At 50.0% G+C, this 25,055-nt stretch overlaps 4 protein-coding genes across 4 annotated transcripts; 3 read left to right on the top strand and 1 right to left on the bottom strand.

Moving 5' to 3' along the window:
* Nucleotides 1–178: 178 nt before the first annotated feature.
* Nucleotides 179–8,334, bottom strand: HO173_002248 (uncharacterized protein; the record flags this gene model as incomplete). Its single annotated transcript, XM_037304182.1, has 7 exons — nucleotides 179–364; nucleotides 422–634; nucleotides 686–991; nucleotides 1,040–1,200; nucleotides 1,256–4,672; nucleotides 4,727–5,665; nucleotides 5,721–8,334. 7 exons carry the CDS (start codon nucleotides 8,332–8,334, stop codon nucleotides 179–181), a joined length of 7,836 nt encoding a protein of 2,611 aa, XP_037168977.1.
* A 506-nt stretch (nucleotides 8,335–8,840) lies between these two features.
* HO173_002247 (uncharacterized protein) lies at nucleotides 8,841–10,437 on the top strand (the record flags this gene model as incomplete). The annotated part of the gene is made up of 3 exons (XM_037304181.1): nucleotides 8,841–9,212; nucleotides 9,289–10,227; nucleotides 10,288–10,437. The coding sequence occupies 3 exons, from the start codon at nucleotides 8,841–8,843 to the stop codon at nucleotides 10,435–10,437; spliced, it is 1,461 nt and encodes a 486-aa protein (XP_037168976.1).
* Nucleotides 10,438–11,365: 928 nt separating this feature from the next.
* HO173_002246 (uncharacterized protein) lies at nucleotides 11,366–16,740 on the top strand (the record flags this gene model as incomplete). The annotated part of the gene is made up of 2 exons (XM_037304180.1): nucleotides 11,366–15,748; nucleotides 15,808–16,740. The coding sequence occupies 2 exons, from the start codon at nucleotides 11,366–11,368 to the stop codon at nucleotides 16,738–16,740; spliced, it is 5,316 nt and encodes a 1,771-aa protein (XP_037168975.1).
* Nucleotides 16,741–20,898: 4,158 nt separating this feature from the next.
* On the top strand, nucleotides 20,899–24,038 carry HO173_002245 (uncharacterized protein; the record flags this gene model as incomplete). The annotated part of the gene is made up of 8 exons (XM_037304179.1): nucleotides 20,899–21,012; nucleotides 21,111–21,207; nucleotides 21,266–21,347; nucleotides 21,435–21,484; nucleotides 21,571–21,903; nucleotides 21,987–22,859; nucleotides 22,914–23,081; nucleotides 23,140–24,038. The coding sequence occupies 8 exons, from the start codon at nucleotides 20,899–20,901 to the stop codon at nucleotides 24,036–24,038; spliced, it is 2,616 nt and encodes an 871-aa protein (XP_037168974.1).
* Between the last annotated feature and the right edge of the window lie 1,017 nt (nucleotides 24,039–25,055).

Below are 25,055 nucleotides of genomic sequence, written 5' to 3'. Positions count from 1 at the left end.
CACTCCCTCTTTTTCCCCCTTTTTCCCCCAGTGGATTTTGCAGTGAGCTGGGCGAGTCAACGCCAAGCGCCTTGCTTTTCGTTATAGAAAGCCTCCTTTGAAACCCACAAGTCCATGTGAACCGTAGTCATACTTGCAGCACGAGCCATCCAATCTCAACCTCTATCATCATGGTCCTTCACTGTCTCTGAATGCAGTCCCATTCATACACTCGTCCATCGTCATCTCCTGTGTACACCTTTTGCGCCATCGGCAAAATTGAAGTGATAGTTGTGCCAATGTTGTAGCCCGCGTGGTCCAAATGATGCATGCGCTTCACATGTTCGAGAATGAAAGCACCGCTGGAAATGGCAATTGCCCACACCTGGGGCATGATCAGCCGGCAGAATCTCGACAGGAAAAGAAGAGGAGGGAGGCTTACATTCACGACCCCTTTCTTATGACCTGTAAAGATGAGGTTGCGCTCAAGGTACTCATTCCCAGATCCTTCATAAAAAGCACAAGAGGAGATGGTGTCGTCGCCTTCAACGTAGATGTTTTGCTCCAGTATAGGATCGCCATTGAGTGTCCACAATGATACTTCTGGCCCTCGGCAAAGCATGATGACGCCTGTTACATCGTTGATACAAGCACACTGCATATTCGTTAGCTTCTCCACGCTCTCAAATGTGTGAGAGTAACCCACCTCGACTGGCTTGCCCGTCGTTAATCTGCGGACAAGCTCCAGGCGATTGAGGTCCCAAAGCAACACTTGGCCATCCGAAGAAGCAGAGAGCAAAGCACTGAAAGAACGTGACACTGCTAATGTCGTGACAGCAGACCGATGTCCAAACAACGTAATCTTTGGCTGGAGGTCAACAGAATTGGGAGTGATAAGCAGTGTCCAGACAGATATTGTACAGTCTGAACCTGCCGTCACTAGGGTCTTGGAATCTCCAAACAGCACGAACGTCAGCTGTCCTTGATGGACGTGCTCGGACAGGCCGACGAGCTGTAGCATGTCAGTAGTCTTCTGACAGTTTGCTATGAGGCTCGGTACCTTTTTCGTGTCAGCAGCATAGAATCTGACGCTTCCGTCAATGAAACCCCATTCCATGTACTTTTCATAAGCTGGGCCAATGTTGAGCCGGAAAGGTGCTGAGCTAATGAGCCTCTCGTGCTTCGACGAGTATTGTAGGTACGCGATACGGTCATGAGTTTCTGTGGGGGCATTGTTTAATTAGGGGGGACAGGATAATCCTCTTCGATGACGTACCTATTAGAGGAAATGGCAGACGAGTCAGACCCTCGGCTGCAGTATCCAACCGCTTCACCTTGTACTTCGAGTCCTCCCGGGCTGGATGAGTCCGCTGAAACACTTGGTGTGGAGTCTGACCGAAGTTGTGGATGATGCCTATGGTCGCCAACCTCTCCACCGGATCGTCGATGGTGTCAAGGTCTTTGGCGCCATGATAAGACAAATGTTGGAACACATTCGTTGCCTCTAGAGCAGCTTCCCCGCGTTGCTTCTGTCCAAAGACCAGGTCAATCCATTGATGCAGATGCCGACTTACATGCTCGCTTTCTAAAGCTTCTCGGTGCTTCGCAATAAATATCTTCGGATCACCTTTAGCCCAAGGCGGGAGCTCTACAATGTCAATTGCAGCACCACCCTGGCGAGAGCCAAAGTCGTAATTGTTGTGGTTCAGCAAGAACTCAGGCAGATAGAAAAATTCGGGAATCAACTCTCTAACATCGGTCATGTTCTCCCGTGAGGCTGAGGACCAGGCTCTTTCCATCGAGTAGAACAATCGATCTGGATGATCAAAGCTGCCACCTTGCAATAGAAGGTATGAGTGTACAAATGGCTGCAGGCGGATGAGATACGATGTCACGATCATTGCGGAGGAATAGTGAGTGCCATAATGGAAGGGTGGCGATCTCTCATCGCCCATTTCCGCGAAAGACTGATAACGGTCTCTGAATTCGGCTTGCCTCTCTGGATCTTGGCACCCCATGGGTTTGGTCAGATCACGGAAAGTGCGAGTATTGGTAAGGTCAAGTTCCTCGCTTGTATAATCTGCGAGTACCCAAGGGAAGACTGGATATTGCGTTAGATCGTTGAAGGTACGCCCGGCCATAGTATTAACGAGCATGAGGTAGTGAAAATTGGAGATTTCACCCCTCATCCATTTGCGAGTCGCTGGATTTGCATTGTTCTGAGCAAAAACGCTTGTGAACCTGGAACCAAACGTCTGTACCTCATCGCCTTGGTTCTTGACCGATTCGATTCTCCACGAGTCCTCGCCAATCGCAGGGTCAGCAGCGTGGGTAGCCTTGCCAAGAAGCTTCTGATATAGCTCATTCCGTAGGTTTGGAGTATTGGTTGTTAGCAAATAGCTCCGTCCATCTACGAAGAAGACCTCTATGGCTACATCACGGAAAAGAAAGCGTCTTTTAGAGATGCTGAGAACATCCTCCCAGCGCCAGCTTCGCGTTTCGTAGTCTGTCTTCATAGATGGCGTAGGGCCATCACCAGCCTCTCGTCCTGATATCATTTGCACGTATGCATCACGTTCTTCCCGGGGAGCCTGCCAGACATTCACTACCTCGCCATCGGAACGTTGGAAAAGATTATCAAGCAGGTACAGGTGTCCTTTTCCAAGGATGAGGAGGCCCTCCACTGCCTCCAGTCCAACGATCCTGGATACGTTGTGAACCTGTTCGACTTGATCGCCTCGCTGAAGACTGCGCATGACCTTCCGGTTCTTATCCTCATAATCTTCCGACCCATCTCGCGGATCATCTACCATTTCAAAACCATCATCGGCGTCCACTTCATTCTCTTGGTCGTCTGATGGTTTGGCGGGAGTCTCAGCGTTGTGTATTAGGCCAGTCTGTGCGTCGAGTGCATTCGATAGGGTGTGCGATTGATTTGGCAACGGAGGAATGTCTCTGACCAGTGCCTGGGTTCTGGCAACACTGCTGCGCCGGCGCTTTGTAGACCCCTGAGACCGACTCCGCTTCGGTTGATAATCGTGCAAATGGGCGTCTTTGTCAGTAATGAAGCGCATCCTCATCCTGTTCCGCCCTTCTGTTTGATCAAGCTGCCATTTTGGACTGATCATACTATCGAAGACACCGCAAGGTCGGCGAAGCTCCAGGTTCATCTTTGCCCATATCGCTGCATTGAATACTTGGCTGTCTTGCTGGTCTTGCAGAGCACGTTGTCGCTTGAGATGCTCCGCAGCGTAGATGTTCGATCGCCAGTGATCGGTTCCCGTCTCGTGATGTCTGAGAATCTCATCGGTTGAAGCATTTTCTGATGCCCAAAGCTTCAGTTTCTCCCTCCTCTTGCTGACTCTTGCCCTCGCTGTGTCCTCAGTCCTGCGATTCTCCTCGCCAACGAAAGATTCCCACGACTTTGACAACGCGGCAAATAAGGCGTTGTCTAGACCCTCGCGATGATCGTCCACCCAGCCAAGGAATGTTTCATTGTCAAGCTCCATGATCTTTTCGAACCCTCTTGTGAGTGCGTCGCTACCCACAGCGCTTGCCTGTTGGAAGATTGCAGAGATCTGACCATTTTTCTGAACGAGCAGCATCCGCCATAGATTCGCAGCTGCCATACGCACATGGTTATTGGTACCAATTAATCTATTGTAGACCAAATAGCATAGCAACTTGAGGAAGCCATCCTGCGGATCTTCTGCTGGTATCAAAACTGTCTGCCAATAGGCAAGCTTGTTTAAGAATGAAACAGTGACATTGCTCGATGCCACGTCATCTAATTCGGACAGCCGGAGAAGCACTACTCGTAGCAGAACGGTTCTGATATTGGTGATGATCTGACTGCACAGTCTGATGGCCTTGATTGAGGAGATGTTTGGAAGCTGGAGATACTCTAAGATGTTGGCCAAGAAGTCCAGGGTATCTTCCGCACCGCTGATGAACCAGCCTTCGTAGATAGCTTCTCCCAGATGTGCAGCGAAACGCGCTATGTTCGTGAGAACTCGTGGTTCCCAAAGGAGCTTCTGACTCAATTTGATCGTATTCCCTAAATGTGACAGGGTGTTACGAAGGATAAATGTTTCGAAGTAGGCCTGGTGTTCCTGGAATCCTGGCGGCACTCTCATGAATAGTCCCAGCCCTGGGAAGTCCTTCCTTGTGAATATCTGATCGGAAAAGACAGCGATCGTCAACTCCAAGAGCTCTTCTACGATTGAGCTACTGAGGTTTGACACAGGCTTGAATCTGCTAGGCGAAATCACTGGTTGTAGCTTGGAAGCTGAGGGTCCCGGATTTGACAGGTCTGATGTCACAAGGATATACGATGACATTCTTTTGGGTGCTTGATTCCTTAAGGGTTTGAGCCTCTGGGAAGGTTCCACTGTAGCAGTCCTTACCACTGGGACTCCTTTCATTGAGTTTGCAGACAAAGGTCTCATGATCACGTCGTTGCCGTTGAAAGTCAGTGCAGAGTCCCGGGAATGTAGTTCCATTTCTGGGCTGACAGTGTTGGCGCTGACTACGATTGGAAAGAGCACGAAGAACAGCTCTTGTACGTAGGGGGATCTAACTGTGAAGTCTCGAAAAGCTTGTGATTTTGTGTGGATGTCGGCGAGGAATCTAATGACGGTTCGTAACGTAGACGCGGACTCTGCCAGATTGTGGACTGAAAATTCACCAGTAGCTGTCCGATGTTAGTAGCTTCCCAAGAGCGATGTTAAAGGTCTGAAGCGCCTACTTGAGGTTGATGGCTCAATGCTCAGTGTCATAGATCGCTGCCTTGCGTGCGTAGGTGTCGCTGGACTTTTTGCAAAAGTCGGCATTTGCCCATTGCTCTTCTCTGTCAATGGCGAGTCGGGGTCCAATTGCTCCCTAGTTACAGTCTTGAGACCTTGCTCGAGCATGGCAGTAATTACCGGCAGCATTGCTGGATTGACGACAGGGGCTAGGCCGTCAGGCGCAAATGTTTCTAGTAGACTGAACATGTCAAACGTCTTGGAAAATTCGATATTTGCAGGATCTAGGCCGAAGAAGACAGCAAAGCAGATCGGCCATATGGCCGGAACGCTCCACCAGCGCCTGAATCTATGTTGCATAATTACGATACCTCCGGTTTTGTCGACAAACTTCTGCACATAGCTGGGTCCATTAATCACGAGAAGACGAGCCAGTATTTTAGCTGACAACACAACTACCGTTGATTCGTCGTCAGCGAGAAGATGAAGAAGCCACTGGCAAGCGTAAGCAGAAGTTGAAACAATTGCGGGAGTAGTGTTCACCTTGTTCGTCACAGTCCTGGCGAATTTTTTGATATTGGCAGCTTCATCTTTGTGACACAACATATCTGCATAAAGCTCCAGCATCTTCAACGCAATCTGTAATTGACTAAGATGAACGATTTCATTCTGCTGCTTTATTGAACGTGGGGAAGCGTTCGATATTGTTTGTCTTCGAGATGAGACATTCGTGTTCAATTTGATATTCTTGCCTCGCGCTGTATACGATTCTGTTTGCCTCGGCTTGTGGATAGCATAAGTGATGTACAATGCCAGAGAACGCATTGAGTCCGCGGAGGGGTTTCTGGTGAGAAAAGATTTGAAGGCTTCAAGGAAGTATCCGAATGTCTCTATAGTGAACGTTTCGCCTTTGAGAGCGTCTAGCCACTTCTTCATGATGCCTAGGGAAGCAGGTCAGTAAGCCGCAAGTATTATGGTATGGAGACAGAAGCCTACGCATTCTCAGCAAGCGCTTGTTGTTGAATAGATGGAACTTGCTGTGTAGTCCAAACACTGTGAATTGCTCATAGTAAAGTTTCTGCACGGCAGATTCTGCACTGCGCCAGAAGTCCATGTCGACAAGCAGAATACGATACGCTAATGGATTGTTAATCACCGAGTCTTCGGGCTTATCTATCCGATAGCCAACGAATTTCAGTATCTCTGCAAGGACAGTCAAGGACAGATTGGGAACACTCTGCTGAATTTTCGATAGACCTCTGGGCGATTCTAGCCCTGTAGCGACATTGGACTGTCCTTGGCATAATTTGGTCGTGAGCAAAGCTGACAGAACCCCGAAACCGTTCTCTCGTTCCATAGCTTCGCTGTTACGCCAATTCTCTTGTACGTTTTCGAAAAGGATGTTCAAGGCTCTGACCACGTCATTAGAAGCAATGGCCGATTCAAGGAGAGCTAGACCGACAGCAGCACATCCTCCGATTCGCCATGCAGCGTCATCCAGGGACTGTGGCACAACTATTGTGGGATCGCCGGTGAGTACCGCGAAGCCAGACGAATGGAGCAAGGCCTCGTTCACGGACGGGATAGCTCCATTGATCGCCAGAGCATTGCGCCCACCTCGTGTAACATTACGAAGATTCTTCCCGGCTGTCTTCGAAACATACTTCATGAGCCGAGTTTCGTCAATGTTGTTCTGGTCATTGTCATCCAGCACCATTGACGCCGAAATGTTGAGAAGGATCTTCGATTCTGGAAGAAGCATACCAGCCTTGGACCTTATTGCGGAGATGATATCTGATCTCTCTTCCCTGCCAGGATGGAGGCTCTCGTTCCGCAGATTTAATACAGCGGAAGCCCGATAAGTCTGGAAAGACCCAAGGCAATCCTGGTAGTTACCATTGTATCGTGGTCCAAGTTCATAATACACAGCGATGAGATCGTCACTGAGCACATCAGCAAAAAGATTTGCAGACGCCAGCCGCCATTGTGTGGAAATTAGTCCTTTGCCCAGACGAGAGGCGAGGTCCTGCGGCGTCCCGAGGAATGCTTGGATCGCGTTATTATTTCGATTTGAAGAGGGAGACCTAATAGCTTCGTTGCCACTATTGACGGATGGGGGTGTTTCAGGATATTGTGACTTGACTTGCTCAACGAACTCGCCATTAATGAAGAGGGAAGCCCTGGAAGAAGATGTGCCTTTGGCACGTCGATGTGCAATGACAATATGATACCAACGTCGCTCTTTGAAGACAATTGATTTGAAGCGCACACTAGGTCTGGGGGATGTGACAGATGTTTGGAAGATCAAGTTGTGCGTGTCTTTTTCTAAGTAGACAAGTACGAAGCACGTCTGACTTGCATCAAATGCTCCAAAGATCGTTGTGTGCGAAGCATGATCGAAATGGATTATTTGGAACCAGAGCGATAAACTATAGCCGGCGCTTGTCGAGGCCGGAGGGAACGTCCGTCCAATGCCTGGCAACTCTATCGAAGCATAACCATGCAGGGACAAATCAAAGTGTACATAGGAAGGCGAACGAGAAGCTTTTAGGGACAATAGGAGGAGGTCTGCAATGAGCGGTGACGAGCATGCATGCCGGTATAGGAAATGGGCATCGTTTAGATTGCCAATGCCCAGACTGAGGAGAGCAGTAGCTAGTAGGCGAAGTTGAGGAACAGAGGAATGGCCCATTGACGATAGACCAAGTAGGGCCGAGAGGACTATGCTTAGTAGACCTGTACCATGGAGTGCAGTCAGATTCGCGGTATTCAAAGCGGCCAAGTGATTGATGCTACTGAGCACTCCCAAGGAGACAGCACCAGTCTCTAGGGCGCTTTTGTCTTGATGGGTTTGATCTTCAAGATCTTTCCAGAGCTCAAACATGATCAAGATCGCATCTGGATTGTGTACAATGGTCAGCTCACTGATCTGTTGCTTCAGAAATGCGCGATCCAAAGCATCTTGCTCCGTTACTCGATCTCCCTTGTTCGCAGGATCTACATCTGGGGTCCGGTCACTAGCGCTGCCAATGCTCATCGTTTGTCGGCTCAGATTACAATAGAAGCTGGTCATTGATTCGTCGTCCAGCGCGCAGCCCAGAAGACACCCGAATACTCGATCTGCAAGGATCGTCATGCCTTCCTTGCTCTCTTTCAGAAGCGACGGGTAGAGAAGCTTCTTTAAGGTCGGCCATCCACCACCGTCAATGCGAAGACGAAAGTACTTCTGATTGCCCTTGTGGTCTTGCAATGCAGCTGCGAGTATACTGAGGATAGTCTGCAAGAGGTTGAGAGTTGCCGAGAGCTGTCCCGGTTCTATACCCTGGTGGTACTTGTAGCTCATTGATATATCACCAACAACTGCGATAACAGACTGAAAGCCGTTCATACGCCTAAAGTCGTCTCTCACATGGCCAGGGTTTTCTAGAAGTGCTTGACGAATACGATGCGCGGTCTCCAACTTCGTCTGGCACTCATCCCCGATATCTCTTTCCCTCGAGTCCAATGTGTTCTGTGTCATCAGCTCAAGCTGGCTCTGGAGCTCGGTCCCTCCTCCTTCGGCACCTTGGAGCGTTGAAGCCCGGCTTCTGGGGACTGCAGGTGTCATCATGAACGCCTTTCGAAGGATCCATTTGTTCAGGGTGCCATCATCATGTGGCTCCTTGCCCCTGGACTTCCTGCATGTGGGCAAGTTGCAGGGCAGTGTCTCGTGCCAGAGTCGTGTGCTTTCATACGCAGATCATGAGAGGCAGAAATCCAAGCCACTAACCGGAAAATTTTTGTTGCGCTTGTCAGTTGTTGTGAATCTCCTATTAGTATATCAACTCCACCACTACCAGTGCAATCATGAAGGTCATGGTATCTTAAAGTAGCTGCAGGTCCGGTGTTGAAACGCACAGCTGCAGACGTCGCCAAGGCGCTAAGAGCCCGGAGCCCGGAGCTAGAAACGCCGGAAGCGTTGCCTGGGATCTCGTCATCTCGTGATCCAACCTCGAAACTCTTCTTATCTTCCCCAGCCCTCTTCGTCTTGCGAGTACTTACCTTCCATAAACTCAACCACCATCATCATTCATTGACATACCGAATTCTGATCACCTCAAATATAACTTTCCTACCATGAAGGGGTATTCAACTTTGTCGCTGCTGCTGCTGCCTTTATTGGCATCGGCGTCTCCAGTCCTTATTGACTCCATCCACACCGAAGCCGCTCCCATCCTCTCATCTACACAGTCTCAAGCGATCCCAGATTCATATATCGTTGTATTCAAAGACGGTCTCTCGCATTCATCAGCATCAGCACATCACGACTGGGTTCAAGATCAGCACCTCCAGGTCGAGACCTCTAAGAGGGATCTCCTCAAACGGTCCCAGTTGCCTTTCACTACCTTCGGTGGACTCAAGCACACTTACAACATTGCCGGAGGTCTCCTTGGATACTCTGGACACTTCGACGAGAGCGTTATCGAGCAAGTCCGCAGGCACCCAGATGTCAGTAAACACCTGGATCATTTCTTATCTCCTATCTACCCGCACGTGACCTTACTGATCCCTGGTCATGAGACAGGTCGCCTTCATCGAGAGAGATTCTGAGGTCCACACCATGGGTGCTGAGACGCAAAAGAATGCACCTTGGGGATTGGCCAGAATATCTCACCGTAACAGCTTAAGTTTCGGTACCTTCAATAAATACCTTTACTCGGAAGATGGTGGTGAAGGCGTGGATGTCTATGTCATTGACACTGGAACCAACGTCGATCACGTCGACTTCGAGGGCCGTGCGACGTGGGGCAAGACTATCCCTCCTGGAGACGAAGATGTGGATGGCAACGGTCACGGCACTCACTGCTCCGGCACAATTGCTGGTAAGAAGTTCGGTGTTGCTAAGAAAGCCAACATCTACGCTGTCAAGGTCTTGAAATCCAACGGCTCCGGAACCATGTCCGACGTTGTCAAGGGCGTTGAATGGGCTGCTCTCAGCCATCAAGATAAGGTCGAGGCCGCAAAGAAGGGCAAAGGAAAGAAAGGATTCAAGGGTAGCGCCGCAAATATGAGTCTCGGCGGAGGGAAATCCCCCGCCTTAGATCTTTCCGTCAATGCAGCAGTCGACGCTGGTATCCACTTCGCTGTTGCCGCTGGAAACGATAACGCCGACTCCTGCAATTACTCACCCGCTGCCGCCGAGAAAGCCGTCACTGTGGGCGCATCCACCCTTGCTGACGAGCGAGCCTACTTCTCCAACTACGGAAAGTGTAACGACATCTTTGCCCCCGGCCTCAACATTCTCTCTACTTGGGTTGGCAGCAAGTATGCCACCAATACCATATCTGGTACTTCGATGGCTTCCCCACATATTGCCGGTCTCTTGGCCTACTTGTTGTCTCTTCAGCCTTCAAAGGACTCTGCGTTTGCTGTTGCAGACATCACCCCAAAGCAGCTCAAGCAGAGCTTGATCTCTGTTGCCACTGTGGGCAGTCTCACTGACGTCCCTAGCAATACCAAGAACGTAAGCGCTCAGCGCTCATACCAAACTGTACTGTCAAGATTCCGCTGACACACTCTCTAGATTCTTGCGTGGAACGGAGGTGGTTCGTCCAATATCTCCGAAATCTTTGGAACAAAGCACACGCCTGAGAAGGCCGCTGCGCAGAAGGTCAAAGACTTTCTCAAGTCTGAACTTGAAAACGTCGAGCAATTCTTCGATGAGCTGAAGTAAGCGACGACTTCAATATTCGCCTCGCCGAAAAGGTCTTTGGATCGACGCGGATGAGAGGAGCAACAGTGCGGCCGTTTCTTTTGTATTGATATGGATCTGCACAATCTTGGGCTTGAAGAGGAAGGCACGGAGTATTGGGGACTTGCCTTTGCATTTGCATTCTGCATGTACCGAGTGCAGTACTCCATTAGCGATAGCTAATGAATACATATAGTGTTCATGACACTTGCACAATCCATTGAATTCAGGTGACTGACATGGAAACTGCACATAACCGCCGCCGCCTCATAGATGACCTCGTTATGTTCACATTGGTGATTTCATAAATTGTGTAGAGAAAGTTCGCCATGGTTCTAGTATTTTTCCGCAAACAAAGAATACCACTGTCGGGCCCTCAGTGGAGAAGGCGTGTTTTGCTTGGCATTGCCGTCAGCCTTACCTACTAAGACCCAAAACCAGCTTTGCGGTTCCGGTTATCAAATGTGCAAACTGTTGCTCCCCGTCAGCACACTGTCTCTTAATGACTATGAGAGTCTCAGTGCCAGTCGCATTGATACTGGATACATCCTCTCGGGCCCAGGGATCAATTAGCGTAATCGACCGTCCGCTTGTAGCAGATTCATGTCACCTCAGCCTCGAACAAATCAACATCTTGGGTACGTTTGTCTTGACATGACAGAAGTCGCCGAGGAATCTAGGCTGAGATTCGAACACCTGGAGGCAACTTTAGCAGGGGAAAAACCTTACATGCTGGTTCCAGAGGGCGGAGAACAACTTACAGATCCTGGCATGCGATCTTCTACACCTACAAAGCCCGCGTCATCGACTGCGCTTTCGAGAAACAAGTCCTGGGTGTCTAATCTCTTGAGCCTGAAAAGACACGGTCTATGATAGGCCCAGGCGTACCGTCTGTTGTTGCCGAGCCACCATGGCTTTTCCCTATAGCTCACCAGCCCAAAGTCAACACAGCCGTTTTCAGAGCTCCCCAACATCACGAACGGCTGGGGGGAATTCGACAGTGCGGAGAACACAGAGCTTTGATCCTGGGGACGACGGGAAATTCCCCGAAGAAGTAAATGACTTAAGGGCGCAGAACAGAGGTTACAGGCCGGGGCCAAATGCCATGTTACAACAGGACGAGCTATACAGGGCCTCTCAAAGTCCGTCATTTCCACCGCGCTCGACGTCCTACGGTACCGGAGGGGGTGGAGGATATCAACACCAAGATAACTCTCCTGCCCCACCGAGCTCCCGGCCTTCGTACAATCCGCAACAGTATGGCGCGCCGCAACCGCATTACAGTCCACAGCCTCCTAGTGCTACGGCCAGCACTTTCAGTACAGCCTGTCAGCCATATGTACCGGCTGCTTATCAGCCAACTAGCAGCCAGTACCAGTCAAATTACGGAAGTCAACCTCACCCGGCATCCTCGTCCTACTCGTCCAATCAACCTCCTCCACCACCACCCAGACCACACGAGCAGCGGTATGGCAATCGTGTTCCCCCCCAGATCGGATCAGACCCAAGATGGCAATACGCGAATGCTCTCCCAGAGCTACCGTATCGGCAGCAACCACTGCCTCCTTTACCAACTTCCCAACCTCAATCTACGAGTTCACTCTATACACCGCCCGCTCCTCCGCCTCCACCATTCTCACCAGGTCGAGATGCGTTCCCTTCGAATTCTACCACAGCGCCCGAGGCGCAATCTTACTCGCAAAGAATCTCAGCATCTCGAAGTTCAGTGGAAAGAATCTCTATTCGTCCGCCTTCCTTGCATAATCAACTACCTCCTCTACCGAACTACACATCGAACGGTAGTCCGCGCATCCCATCTCCAGCTATCCATCGCAGGCCTGTTGGTTTGAACAACTCATTACCACCCACACCAGGAACACCTGGACCGACCCCACCCCAACATTCGCCGCAGCGAAGCGATACAATAGGGCGGCACCCTCAGGCGAGACCGCTTCCAGGTCCTCCGTCTGAGGCGGTTTCTGAGCCAGACTACTTTAGCGGTACTAATGGCTACGTCGATTCGCATGAAAATTCGGACGCAACTCCAGGATATGATGATCTCATGCAGGAAGTTGAGGCTGCGGTCATGGGAAGAGCACCGACTAATAGCTCGAGACGAAGTCCAAGAGTTGCAAGACCGCCCGCGAATGCATCAATAGACGAAACGCAGGCAACTCAGCCTTTGTTCACCCAGCCCACTGAAGCCGAGCTCAACCATGGCACTTCGCATCTCCATTCTAATGGCCATATAGGAGAGGTAGCTGAAGGCCAATATGTAAATTATGATGCATATAGCGATAGAAGCGATGCCGAAGCAGAGGCAGGTCTGGCTGCCATGCACATGGCAGATGAACAAGATGCTGCAGACGAGGCCCGAAGGCAGAGTGGTCGGGGTCCGTACAGAAGATCGGGCGAATCGCAGCAATCTTCGAGATATCACGAGCCTAGTAGTGATAGCGATGTGAATATCGACATGGACACTTATGGGGGTGGCTTTTCAGGCAAGGTACCGTATGGTGATAGCTACGGCTATACAAACCAGGTGGATAACCAAGGTCGACCTTTCGCCGCAACCAGGACTTCACAGCGTTCTGACCTGTCAGGTGTCGAGTACGACTATCCAATCCCTGGCCAAGAATACATACATCCTTTTGCCCCAGCACGAGTCGATCGAGCTGGTACTGGTGGCCTTTCGGAACCAGGGAGTATGCCGCGACGGCTCAGCTTCGAAGATGGCGACGAAGCAACATTAGCAGAATCTGAAGGAGCTTACAACTCAGGTGGCCAAAGCCCTCCACGAGATAGTATGCCAGAGATGTTCTTCCATCCAGGCGTAGGTCCAAGCCGACCATTGCCAGCAGCGCCTGTGCAGCCATTTCAAGGCCGGACAGTCCCTCAGCTGATGCCTGCCGGCACATACCAGCATCCAGAGAGACTGCTGCAATATGACCAATATGGGCGGCCGACGTTCCCTGCAGCTCCTGACGCGTACAACCAGTTATTGACCCCTCAGGGTACGCCTGTACCAAGATCATCATCCTTGATAAGCCATAGCAGCACACCTCAGACAGTTCCTCCGATACGCTCAAAAACAGACGCAGACCGAGCCAAGATTCTTAGGCAGCAGCAGCAAATGGGGCTCCGCGCAGGATCTGTATATGGCATCGACTCTCCTGGGAACCCGTCAATGAACCCAAGCGCAGAGATACTTGGGCTTCCAGAGATACCCGCCGGCAAGCGACGTAAGTTCAATCCATCGAAACTCTCCACAACTGATTTTAAGAAATGCGCCGAGCCGTGGGCTTTGAGCTCTGTTGTAATGTGGGTCAAAGAGATGAGCGAAGGCGAAGCGGACCTCAAGGAACAAGCAATTGTTGAGGGCATCGTTGCGCTCTTCACTCACAAAGTACCAACCATGAACACAGCCGACGCGGAGAATCTTGGCGCCAAAGTTGTGCGGTCTATGTATGATTCGGGCACTCTCCTCAAAGAGGAGGAGTGGGTCAAATTCGGAACCGCTGAAATGTCCGGTGTTCTTTTCCAACTTACTGGCACTGGTTGCTACTCCCCTCGTGTCCACGTGGAGGCGTTGCCAGGGAGATGTTATTCTCATCATTGCATGCGGACACTGAAGAAAATAAACTTGCAAACTCAGGCTCTAGAACCTCAGCGAAAGGCCGAGGATTGGCCAACCTTTTATAAGGTCACGAAAGCAGACATCGAAAACGTCGATAAGAAAGAGGTTGAACGTCAGAACAATCTACATGAGATCGTGACGACAGAGGACGATTTCATGGACCAGCTGAATGTACTGAGGGTACTTTACAGAGACGAGCTTTCCAAATGGCAGCCTCCTATTCTCCCACCCAAGAGAAAAGACAAATTCCTTTGGGATGTCTTCGGTAGGGCCGATGCCATACAACAAGCTAATGAGGATTATCTTCTTGCCCAGTTGAAGTACCGCCAGCAGGAGCAAGGCCCATGGATCGTCGGCTTTAGTGATATTTTCCGCGAGTGGATCCGGAAAGCCAAGAACGCGTACATCGAATATGCAGCAGCTTTCCCTAATGCTTCTCATTTGATTCGTCAAGAGTCCGATCGTAACATTCTTTTCCGACAATTTCTCGACCAAATGAGAGCAAATGATCGTTCCAGACGACTTGGCTGGGATACCTATTTAAAAGCACCCATCACAAGACTGCAACGTTATACACTCCTGCTTTCTACCGTGCACAAGAACACGGTGCAAGATTCGGAAGAGAAGTCGAATCTCGCGATAGCAATTGAAGAGATCAAGGTAGTCACATTAGAGTGTGATACGCGAGTTGCAGAGATGACAAAGAACGTCGGCCTGGCAGAGCTCTCTGGCAAGTTGCAATTGCGGCCTGGAATGGACAATGTGCAATTGAACCTTACGCATTTGGGAAGGGAAATTATTTTCCAAGGAGACTTGCAAAGGATGGGCAAGAACAAATTCGGCTGGGTGGATACCCATGCTATATTATTTGACCACTATTTGGTTCTGGCGAAGATAGTATCTGTGCGAGACGCAGCTGGTGGTTTGAAGTACGAGAAGTACGATGTGTCCAAAAACCCAATACCCATGGATCTCCTGGTTTTGGAGAGCAAGGACGATCCCCCAGTCATAAAGTCTACAATGAAGGGCTTAGGAACTGTCACTACTATTACCACCAGAGTAGACACTCCTCAGGAAACCCGAGCAAGCCGACAATCTATGTCTTCACCTGGTCCAGGCGCGCTTGTGCATACAAACACAGCCTCTTCTGTTGCATCAACGGCAACGAATGCTTCTAGCAGGACAATGACCGCCCCAACTGTGATAGACAGCCCAAAGGATGAGAAAATCATGTTTCCCTTCCGATTTAAGCATCTCGGCCGCGACGATGTGTACACGCTTTACGCACCCACACATCAGAACCGGTCAGACTGGTGTAATAAGATCATAGAAGCAAAGACCAGGCACGCAGCGTCGCTGTACAAGCAAGGTGCAGAACCATTCCGGTTGAGAGTGGTAGCGGACACAGCCTTTGCGTACGACGCCATGTCTGGCATGGGCAAGACTATAGTGATCTCCGGTACACCACTAGACCGTGCTATCCGAGAGGTGGAGGAGAAGTATAAAGACACAGGCCCACGGCCGAACCCGGTTTGCAGGGCCGCAGTCAACTGCGCAACAGCATTCAACCAACCTTATGGCAATCCGATGGTGGCTGTGGGCACAGACTACGGAGTCTACATTTCTAATAACGGCAACTCCAGAGGCTGGACAAGAGTAAGCAGTCGCAACATTCCAGATGATCTCCCATAGCCGTGCTAACATCCACGTCTCAGGCAATCCACGTGCTACGTGTAACCCAAATCGCTGTACTCGAAGAATTCTCCCTCTTCCTCCTCATCTCGGATAAGTCTCTTATAGCCTATCACCTCGACACCGTCTGCCCCGCATCCGGCACCCCTTCTCCGAACAGTGCCTCCGACTCTGCCAGACGCGCCCCTCAAAAACTGTCTGGCACCCGCGACGTCGGGTTCTTCGCCCATGGTCGCCAGAAAGACCGCGCTCTAGTCTTCTACAAGAAACGCGAGGGTGCTTCGTCCATCTTCAAAGTACTTGAGCCAGTTTACCAAAAATCTTCCACCTCCTCGTCTGCGCGAAGCCGATTCGGCATTAAAAAGGGCAGCGTCGAGTTCTTCCGCGACTTCGACGAGTTTTACATTGGTAGCGAGACTTACACCATCAACCTGTTTCATAGCAGCATAGCCATCAGTACTGCTAAAGGTATTGAAGTTATGAATTTAGATAAGAAACTCCCTATATCAGTCCCCGATCTCAAACCTCCCGACTGCGCCAGCATCGCCCATCGCATCCGTGACCAGAAACCCCTCGGAATGTTCCGCCTTTCGGACTCTGAGTTCCTGCTGGTTTTCGAAGAAGTAGGCATTTATGTCAACAAACATGGCGATGTGTCTCGCGCAGTGGTTTTGGAGTTCGTTGGGAAGGCCAAACAAGCCGCGCTCTGTACTAGCGCTAATAGCATATATCTTATCCTTGTGGATCATGCTGGGGGATATGTGGAAGTTCGCAACGCAGTCAATGGCAGGCTAAGACAGATGATTAGTGGGAGAGATGTAAGACTGCTTGATGATGGCGGCGGTGGGGCTCAGGGCAGCAAGGCGGGGACGGTGAAGCTTTGCATGCAGCACCCAGAGTGGGAGCGGTGTCAGGTCGTGGTGGAGATGATTGTTAACGAGGGTTCAAAGGAGTAAAGAGGCTGGGTGTACGCAGATGCAGGGTGATGCCCGTTTGGCTATGTGTATGAAGAACATTGGAGCATTCGGTTTGGTGGAACTCGGTTCGGATTTCAACGACTGAATGATGAATGTACTCTATTCTCCTTGCCCGGCCTTACAGGCCGTATCCGAGCGCTTGCGGTGTTACCTATCTGCACTGGGCGTCAAGATTTACTACTCCGTAACCTTGGCATTCTCTAATGGCCACTGGGTAATGGAATTGACAACTTTGAGGAATGAAAAGGGTTTCAACTAATGATAATATTTCTTCTAAACCAGAGGTTCTCGCCTGAAAAACTCAAGCAATTCAAGACTCGTATAAAGCCTGGCTCAATATTTCGATAACGGTATTTGGAACCGCAGATGAAAACCCCCTACTGCCCTGGATAGACAACGATAAAGATCGTCCTACCAGGGCCTTAACCAACACCAGCCGATATCAGCATTTCGCCATCATCAAAGTGTTGAATTTGTTAACAGCGTGAATGTTCACCCGATGGACCACCTCCCACCAAAAACAAAACAGGCCTCTTTCCCAGACATCTTCCACCTAGAATGGAATGATCCAACATTCAGCCGTATCTGTGACTTCCTGCTCATTGCAATCATTTTGGATCTCACAGAAACATCCGAAAGCCTTGCAGCCTTATACCATGTCTTCTTGCCATACCAATGGAGTATGAAACCGCGCTCTGCACCGCTGCGTAAAGCAACCGACAAGTTCGCGGTCTCTACTTGGCAGGTCCAATGCCTCGATATCAAAAAGCTCTGCTTCATTTCACATTGAATGGGCGGTTAGTGTGACTCAGATCCAGGCGTTCTCGTGCAAGAGGGACTGGAGAGCTGGACTTGGATCTGGCTGAGGCGGCGACAAACCGACGGGACCGCAGCGATTACATCTAGCCTGACATCGAGGAGGTAAGTGCTGTAGAACCAGGACTCCGATGATCTCGAAGCTCTACCGCCAGTCGTTCAAAGATGGACGCTCCTAAGGAGAGACCCAACCACCGGCAAAGAGCTCACACTCCAGCTCATCCTCACCCAAGGTCCCTCAGTCCAAGCAATCCTGCGAGGAATTTACATGACCGTCGTAGTAGACTTTCTAAGCCATAACAAAGCCTATGCTATCTACCCATTCCACACTTGTCAACCACAACAAGCTTAAAACACGAATGATACATGCTCTGCCACAATAAAGAGTTCGAGGAAGACCTCGCGTCGAAGTACTGATCTCGAGGATGGAGCTACGAAGAAATCGAATGGCCCAAAACCAAGCCTGCAAAATACCTTGTAGAGTCACCGTGCTGCGTTGAAGATCGCTACACTTGGCAGTTTGATCTCGATACAACCAACTTCTCTCCGTCTCAAACTCCAGACTCCGTACCAGAGTACGCAGAATTCGGCATTTGAAATCCTTTCTGCAATTGGGAACGCCCTCAATGTGTCGCACACTGTCCCATCTCTGGAACCGCGTTTAGAGCGTGCACGCTTAGACACGAGTACCCCTAAACTCCAAATGGGTGGATCGGCTTTCTTTGGGAGAAGATGGACCAGTCTCACGACTACTGAGCTGCGCAAGCTCACGCTAGCCGAAAGGCCTGCAAACGATGTTTCTGAGGACCTTATCGGATGGTAAAAGGGTGCGTCAAGGAGTTGACGAGTTCGTTGATATTCAAGGGTGGGTAAAGCTGGGCACGTGGACTTATTATGATTACGAGATATCCAATCTATAACGCGAATGGGGGCAGAGGAGGTCAGGTGAAGTTCCACATGATGGTCAGCCTCATGGATGAAGAGTTTAAAGAGCAGCTGGTGCGCGCTTATGGTGGCCAGTCCTGACACGTTGTCGATGATCATAGAGTGCTGCACGACGAGGCTGAAAGAAGCAAATAGGCTATGTTAACAGACGCAATCTAGTCATGAACGGATTGAACAGCAAGGGGACCTCTAAAGGAAAGAACACAACAAGCCATCTCGCCCCGCTCTCCCTGCTGGCCTCGTTTTATAGATAACACTAGGTGCTTGGTGCACAGTCCACACTCTCATTGGTCCGATCTCCGAGACTGGCTCAACATTCTTGTCTCAGTTATACTGCTTTCGTGTTTTCCAGACTGGTATCCCGTCTTCTGTTTGCCGTCTTGCATATCCCGTGTCTCGTCCAGCCGTACCCCTCACTTTTTACTACTCCCATCACAGACATGTCTCAGATGTACCTAGAGATGCGGCCGCTGCTGCCCTTAGCGTGCAGTTTCTTGCAGCTCTGGTTCGAGAGGGCCCTTTCCAAGCTAAGTCTTGCTGAGATAGACACTGATCCAGATGCTTCGATTGGCAGACCCTTGATATCATGTGCACGGCAAAAAGGCAGGACACGCGCACGGTTCAAGCGTATTTGTCACACATAACACTTTATGGTGCAACAGCTTACCGCCGGTTTGCTGATGGTGTGTTCTTTAAGAGGATCTCATTCCGCGCCTGCTCAAGCTGTTCGAGCCCTCAAGCAATTCTTTCACGAACTTCTTCCCCAAGGCATCTATACTGCCTTGAAGCAGTAACTGAGCACTTGAAAGAGCCGTCTGCCCAACATTCATACAGCGTTATGCTTCTGCTTCCAAAGGCCTTCATTCTGGCTTTCTGCCTTGTCTCTCTTGGAGTGGCTACCGCCATCCCAAGTTTGTCGTTCAAAATCCATTTTAAATGGTACAACCTAAGCTGATCATCATATGTAGAGGCCATTGATGCATCAGTCAAGTCTACGCAGTTCAAGCGTGAGGTAGACAACAGTGGCTACATCTTGACCAAACGAGGAAACGATGACAGCCTTTACAAGAAGGACGGTCTCTACAAAAAGGGCGAGAATGAAGACAGCCTATAAAGGAAGGATAGCCTTTACGACAGCTTGTACAAGAGAGACAGTCTGTACGACCTTCTCCACAAGAAGCGCGAGGATGGAAACGGGCTGTACAAGAAAGATGGCACGTACAAGAAGGCTGAGGACGAGCGCAGTCTCTACAAGAAAGACAGCCTTTACGGGAAGCCAGAAAATGCGGACAGTCTCTACAAGCATTAGGCACCAACGTCAGTATGCTGCCACCAAGTCTGCAGATTAGCCGCGATTGCTGATATTATGATAGCTCATGGTTTTCGGAGAGAAGTGTATGGATAATAGTAAGGCTCTGTGAGTTGCAAGGAGAAGTGTTGTGTGGTGGGGTGTAGCCAAGGAATGCAAGACAACTGTTCGAAATAATATTGTTGCGCAAGTAGTGATTACTTTTGTCGTTGCGTGTAGAGTAGGTCGTCCAACACGGAAAGCTGATAAATCTTCCTACCATGCAAAGAAGAGAGAGGCTGGTGGAGGTCATTGACATTGACAACGGGGACACGTGAAAAGGCAGAGACCAGCCTGGCGCACTTATCAAGTTCACTTGAGGCTCCTAGAGAAGGCGGCTCCGTATTTGCATCCAGATATACTGGGAGAAAATGTAGAGTGCCTTGAAGGCTGAAGCAGGCTTCCCAAAGGAATAGAAGACTCGGAACTTCTAATGTCTTGGCACTCGGCTAAAATTAGACTCAATTTTTATCTACTCGTAGTCTCGTACCCGTCTTCTTTTTTGCCACCTTAAGGCTGATAAGCTAGACGATCAAACCGCTACCACTACGTTTCAAGCGACAAGCACGCCGAGTGTATGGATCAGAGCCTCCATACTGCCGCAATCTGGTTCACGCATCCCCACTGTTTTCACAATTATCCCGGCTATCAACCCCACCACATTTCATCGCGGACGGTGACAGTCCATGCTTCACTCGGCGCGAAGCCTTCGGTATCCCCTGACGCAACAAAGTACCCAGAACAACAGTCCTTTGCGGGCTCAACGTCATGGTCCGGTAGACCTCGCGCAGTTCCAAACCTCGGAAACGTCCGTGAATAACACTGTCGCTACTGTTAGGGGGGGCTTTCTCTCTGCTTTCTCGGCCTGGTTCGCCTGTTGTCGCGTGCTTCGTCATACCGAAGGCTCTGAGCCCCGCGCTTCGTGTCACTCATCCTGCGTCCGAAGAGTACCGTCATTGCTGTGGTGTCTGCATACCGCCGCTGGTCTCTCTCAGCCAGCAGAGTTGGCTGGGAAGCTGGCTCCGGCTATGGCGCTGATAGTGCCGCCGTCGAACGAGAAGAAGAGAGTCAAGGTTTATGAGCTCAAAAACAATGACTGGTTCGATCGGGGGACTGGGTTCTGCACCGGACGCATCATCAATGTAAGCGATCAAAAGGCATGGGAAACCGTAATTACGGGACTTCGTGCCTGGGGATGTCCTGTAACCAAGCGGAAGACACGACGCTGATCTGGGTGTAGGATGAGTCAAAGATATACGTCGAGTCGGAAGACAGCCCAGAGCGATTGCTTCTGGAAACGAAGATAACGAAGGACGATGGATACCAGAAACAGCAAGGTGAACGCGCATGGCGACAATGTATGGTGTGAATGGTGGCTCATTCATATGCATGCAGATACCCTTATTGTATGGACCGAGACAAGTGGTATAGACATGGCTCTCAGTTTTCAAGAGGCAGAGGGTTGTGCGACCATCTGGTTAGTACTTGCCAATCTACAGTACTGCGTGCTTCTTTGGCTCGTGAAGGAAGGCGCATGTGACACAGGCTCATGATTACATTACAGGGATTTCGTTAGTCAGGTACAACAACAGCTACTGTCACTTGGAGGTCCAGGTACGTGCTCGGACTTCTCTCCAGGCTCTTCTTTACGCTCTGCTTCTCTTTTCGGATTGCGCTAATCTGGCTGGGTCGCCATCTAGACGACGCCCTATCAGACGACGCCATGGAGAGCTTCGCCAAACCCTTGGTCCTTCCGCAACCCGAGATCGGGAATTTGGATGATATCGAGCACGCGATGCGTGGAATAGCGTCCACGCCGCAAGGTCGAGACGCGCTGGCGAAGTTCGTCATCAGTGAAGACTACATCCGGAAGTTGATACCTTTGGTGGAGATGGCAGAGGATCTTGAGTCGCTGAAGGACCTGCACTGGCTGTGCAACATCATGAAAATGCTCATCCTTTTAAATGACAGCCAGATCATTGACCACATTGTCAACGAAGAGGTGGTGTTTGGGGTGATTGGCGCTTTAGAATGTGAGTACACAGGGCCAACCCCGCTATAACCATCATGTTATGCAGGGTTTACCCTGTTAGATACTAATACTCTGGTGTCGCAGACGACCCGGACTTCCCAAACCATAAGGCAAATCACCGACGATACCTCAAGGACAACTCGAGATACAAGGAAGTTCTGTCCATCGCAGATCCAAACATCACCAGAAAGATACACGCTACATGGCGCCTTACCTATCTGAAGGACGTGGTTCTCGCAAGGATCCTTGATGATCCAACGTTTGGCGTTCTTAACTCTCTCATATTCTTCAATCAAGTCGACATAATCTCACATTTACAGAACAATCCGGGTTATCTCGAACAGTTATTTGGCATAATAGACAATCCTACGGCCGATATCAAGCGGAAAAGGGACGCTGTTGGGTTCATTCAGTCTTGTTGCGCAATAGCGAAAAGCCTCCAAGTGACACCGCGGGCCACTCTCTACACCAACTTCATCAACCATGGGTTGCTTCGTGTGATAACATTTGCCATTTTGAACAAGGAAGCATCCATTCGGGTGGCCGGCACGGATATACTGGTTGCCATGATAGACCACGATCCTGCCATGGTCCGAGCCTACATCTACAAAGCCATCAACGAGAAAAAGACTCCACTCACCGAGACTTTGATTGAGCTCTTACTTGTCGAAGTTGATCTAGGTGTCAAAGCTCAAGCTGCCGACGCAATTAAGGTATTACTCGAGCCCCAGCCAACCCAGCCACCACAACAACAGCCCCAATCCCAACCTCAACAACAACCTCCACAGGCCCAATCTCAAGAAGCTATTGCAAGGCAGACGGGGGAATTTCTGTCGAAGGTGCGAGGAGTAGACCCGTTACTAAACCCCCAAACTGAGTCATTTATCCAGCACTTTTACGATAATTCCGCGAGCAAATTATTTCAACCCCTGAAGGATCTTGAGAAAAGGGAAACACGTAAGTAGCAGGTCCTTGCGAACATAACTCAGACGGCAACTAATCAGTCGCCAGTGAATGATATCACATTCCATGAGGTGCAATTGTTCAATCACTTGGTCGAGATTATCATCTATCTTTCTCGTACACATCAATTTCGAAGTAAATATTACATCTTTTCGGAAGACATTTCCTCACGAATAGCGCAATTGCTCTCTGCTCCGCAGAAGCATCTCAAGCTAAGTACGATTCCGAGCCCTCCGTGGAATGTGTAAGCTTTGGCCAATAACTCTTGCAATAGCTGCCTTGAAGTTCTTTCGCCAGTGTATAGGCTTGCAAGATGAATATTACAACCGGCAGATCATGCAAAAGAACCACTTCGCACCTATCCTCAACATAGTTTACGAGACAATGCCGCGTGACAACCTACTGAATTCTGCTTGCTTAGAGCTTTTCGAATACATAAAACGAGAGAACATAAAGCAACTGATTGAGCATCTTGTGGAGACTTTCCGTTCGAAACTTCAAGAAATCACCTACGTCGACACTTTTGAATCACTCCTGAATCGCTACGAACAAATGCAAGGCTTCAATCCGGATGCAGATACCACACTATTCAGCAATGACAGCACGAGTACCCCCAATCGGACACCAAACGTCAATGGCAATCAACGATGGCAAGGCGTCAAGGAGATGGATGCTGTCGAGGAAGCGTACTTCAACACATCAGACGATGAGGACGAGCCGTTGCCCAAGGCGGTCTTATCAAAGGCTGCGAAGATGAATGGGGTTACAACTTCTCCAATGCTGAAATCTCTGGTCGACTATCCGGACGACGACGAAGATTCTATGGACACAACCCCACCAGAACCTGAGGAACTCGGCACCAAGCCCGAACTAGAACCATCTCCAATGCTCCAAACCCCGCCGCCAGAGCGCTTGTCAGAAAAGCGCCGGAGAGAAGAAGACAATGACGAAGATGAACTTGGGAAACTGTCCTCGACTAAGCGGCGGAATTCCGGCTCCTCAGCCTCGAACACTGGTAGTGCCGCAGGCCACAATACTCTCAAGCGAAAAAAAGGGTTCAAGAATGACCGCGACTCTCCGACCAACGGTCCCAGTGCGAAGAAGATCGAAATCTCGCTCAGCGCCAAAAAGGCGGTTTCAGAAGCAGGATCCAAAGGCGATGATGGGGGATGAAAGGTTCATGAATTAGCGTTGTAGTTAGGGAATAAACCGGCGTCCACGTGGATACTGTGGCAACAGCTCATCAATCAGGGTGAAGGTATCAAGTAGCAGGGCGCTGATGCCGAAGGATGCTTTCAGGGACAGGGGCAAAGGGGCCTCTGAAAATAGAAAAAGCTGCCGCGGGCTACCTGTATGATATGAAGATGCCTTTCGCTACTTGAGTATATTATGACTTGGAATATCTTGGGATACTCACCGCCTGTGAGGCAGTCTGAAGCGAGCTTTGAAGCTCCCCACGACATTTCCCCCAGGGCACACTTCCCTGTCCAAATGCCTAAAAGTAATTAACTTCGAGCCCCCAGGGATCGAGGGAATGTTTTACATCACCGGCGCTAACGATAAGGCTGCTCCCGCGCCGAATCAATTCAACGCAGGTACGAGTTGCCAAAGATATTACCGTACGTGAGGACTCGATTCGAAAGACAAAAACGAGACTCGACTTGAACTCTGTAAGGACAAGAATATACAATCTGCATAGCTTTCGCATGGCCATTGATCTATTGCAAGTCATACTGGATCCGAAAGCGCAACCAAAGGCCTTCCATTGGTCTATGCATAAAACACCACAACTTGTCAACCCCTGACGGTGCCTGAGACTTGCACAACTTTTCATCACGGGGATCTATCGAGGACATTGTGGATTCCCTTATAGCAGTGTTCCAGCCTTCGTACCCAATACACAGTAGGCCGGTGTGGCAATCATACCTTTATAGGGGCTGACTCAAGACCTCATTGCGTACATTTCCCGCCACGTCCAAGTCCACGTGGAAAGGTGAGGTATAGAACAAAGGCATTATTGACCTGTCAGCCTTCATGAATGCGCCTTTGCAGGTTTAGGCGAATATTTGTCATTTACTATGCCACTGACTGGTACACAGTCATATTCTTTGTGATAGGTTTCGCTGGATGCGGAGCAGTAGACAGGGGAAATTTTCCCGGACATTGTGAAACAAGTCGGCTTCCTCAAGT

Source organism: Letharia columbiana (assembly GCF_014066305.1).
Source record: "Letharia columbiana isolate WasteWater2 chromosome Unknown Sc0000004_s0, whole genome shotgun sequence".
Lineage (NCBI taxonomy): Eukaryota > Fungi > Ascomycota > Lecanoromycetes > Lecanorales > Parmeliaceae > Letharia > Letharia columbiana.
Note: the sequence above shows the minus strand (reverse complement) of the source record. Positions and strands in the feature narration are given on the sequence as shown.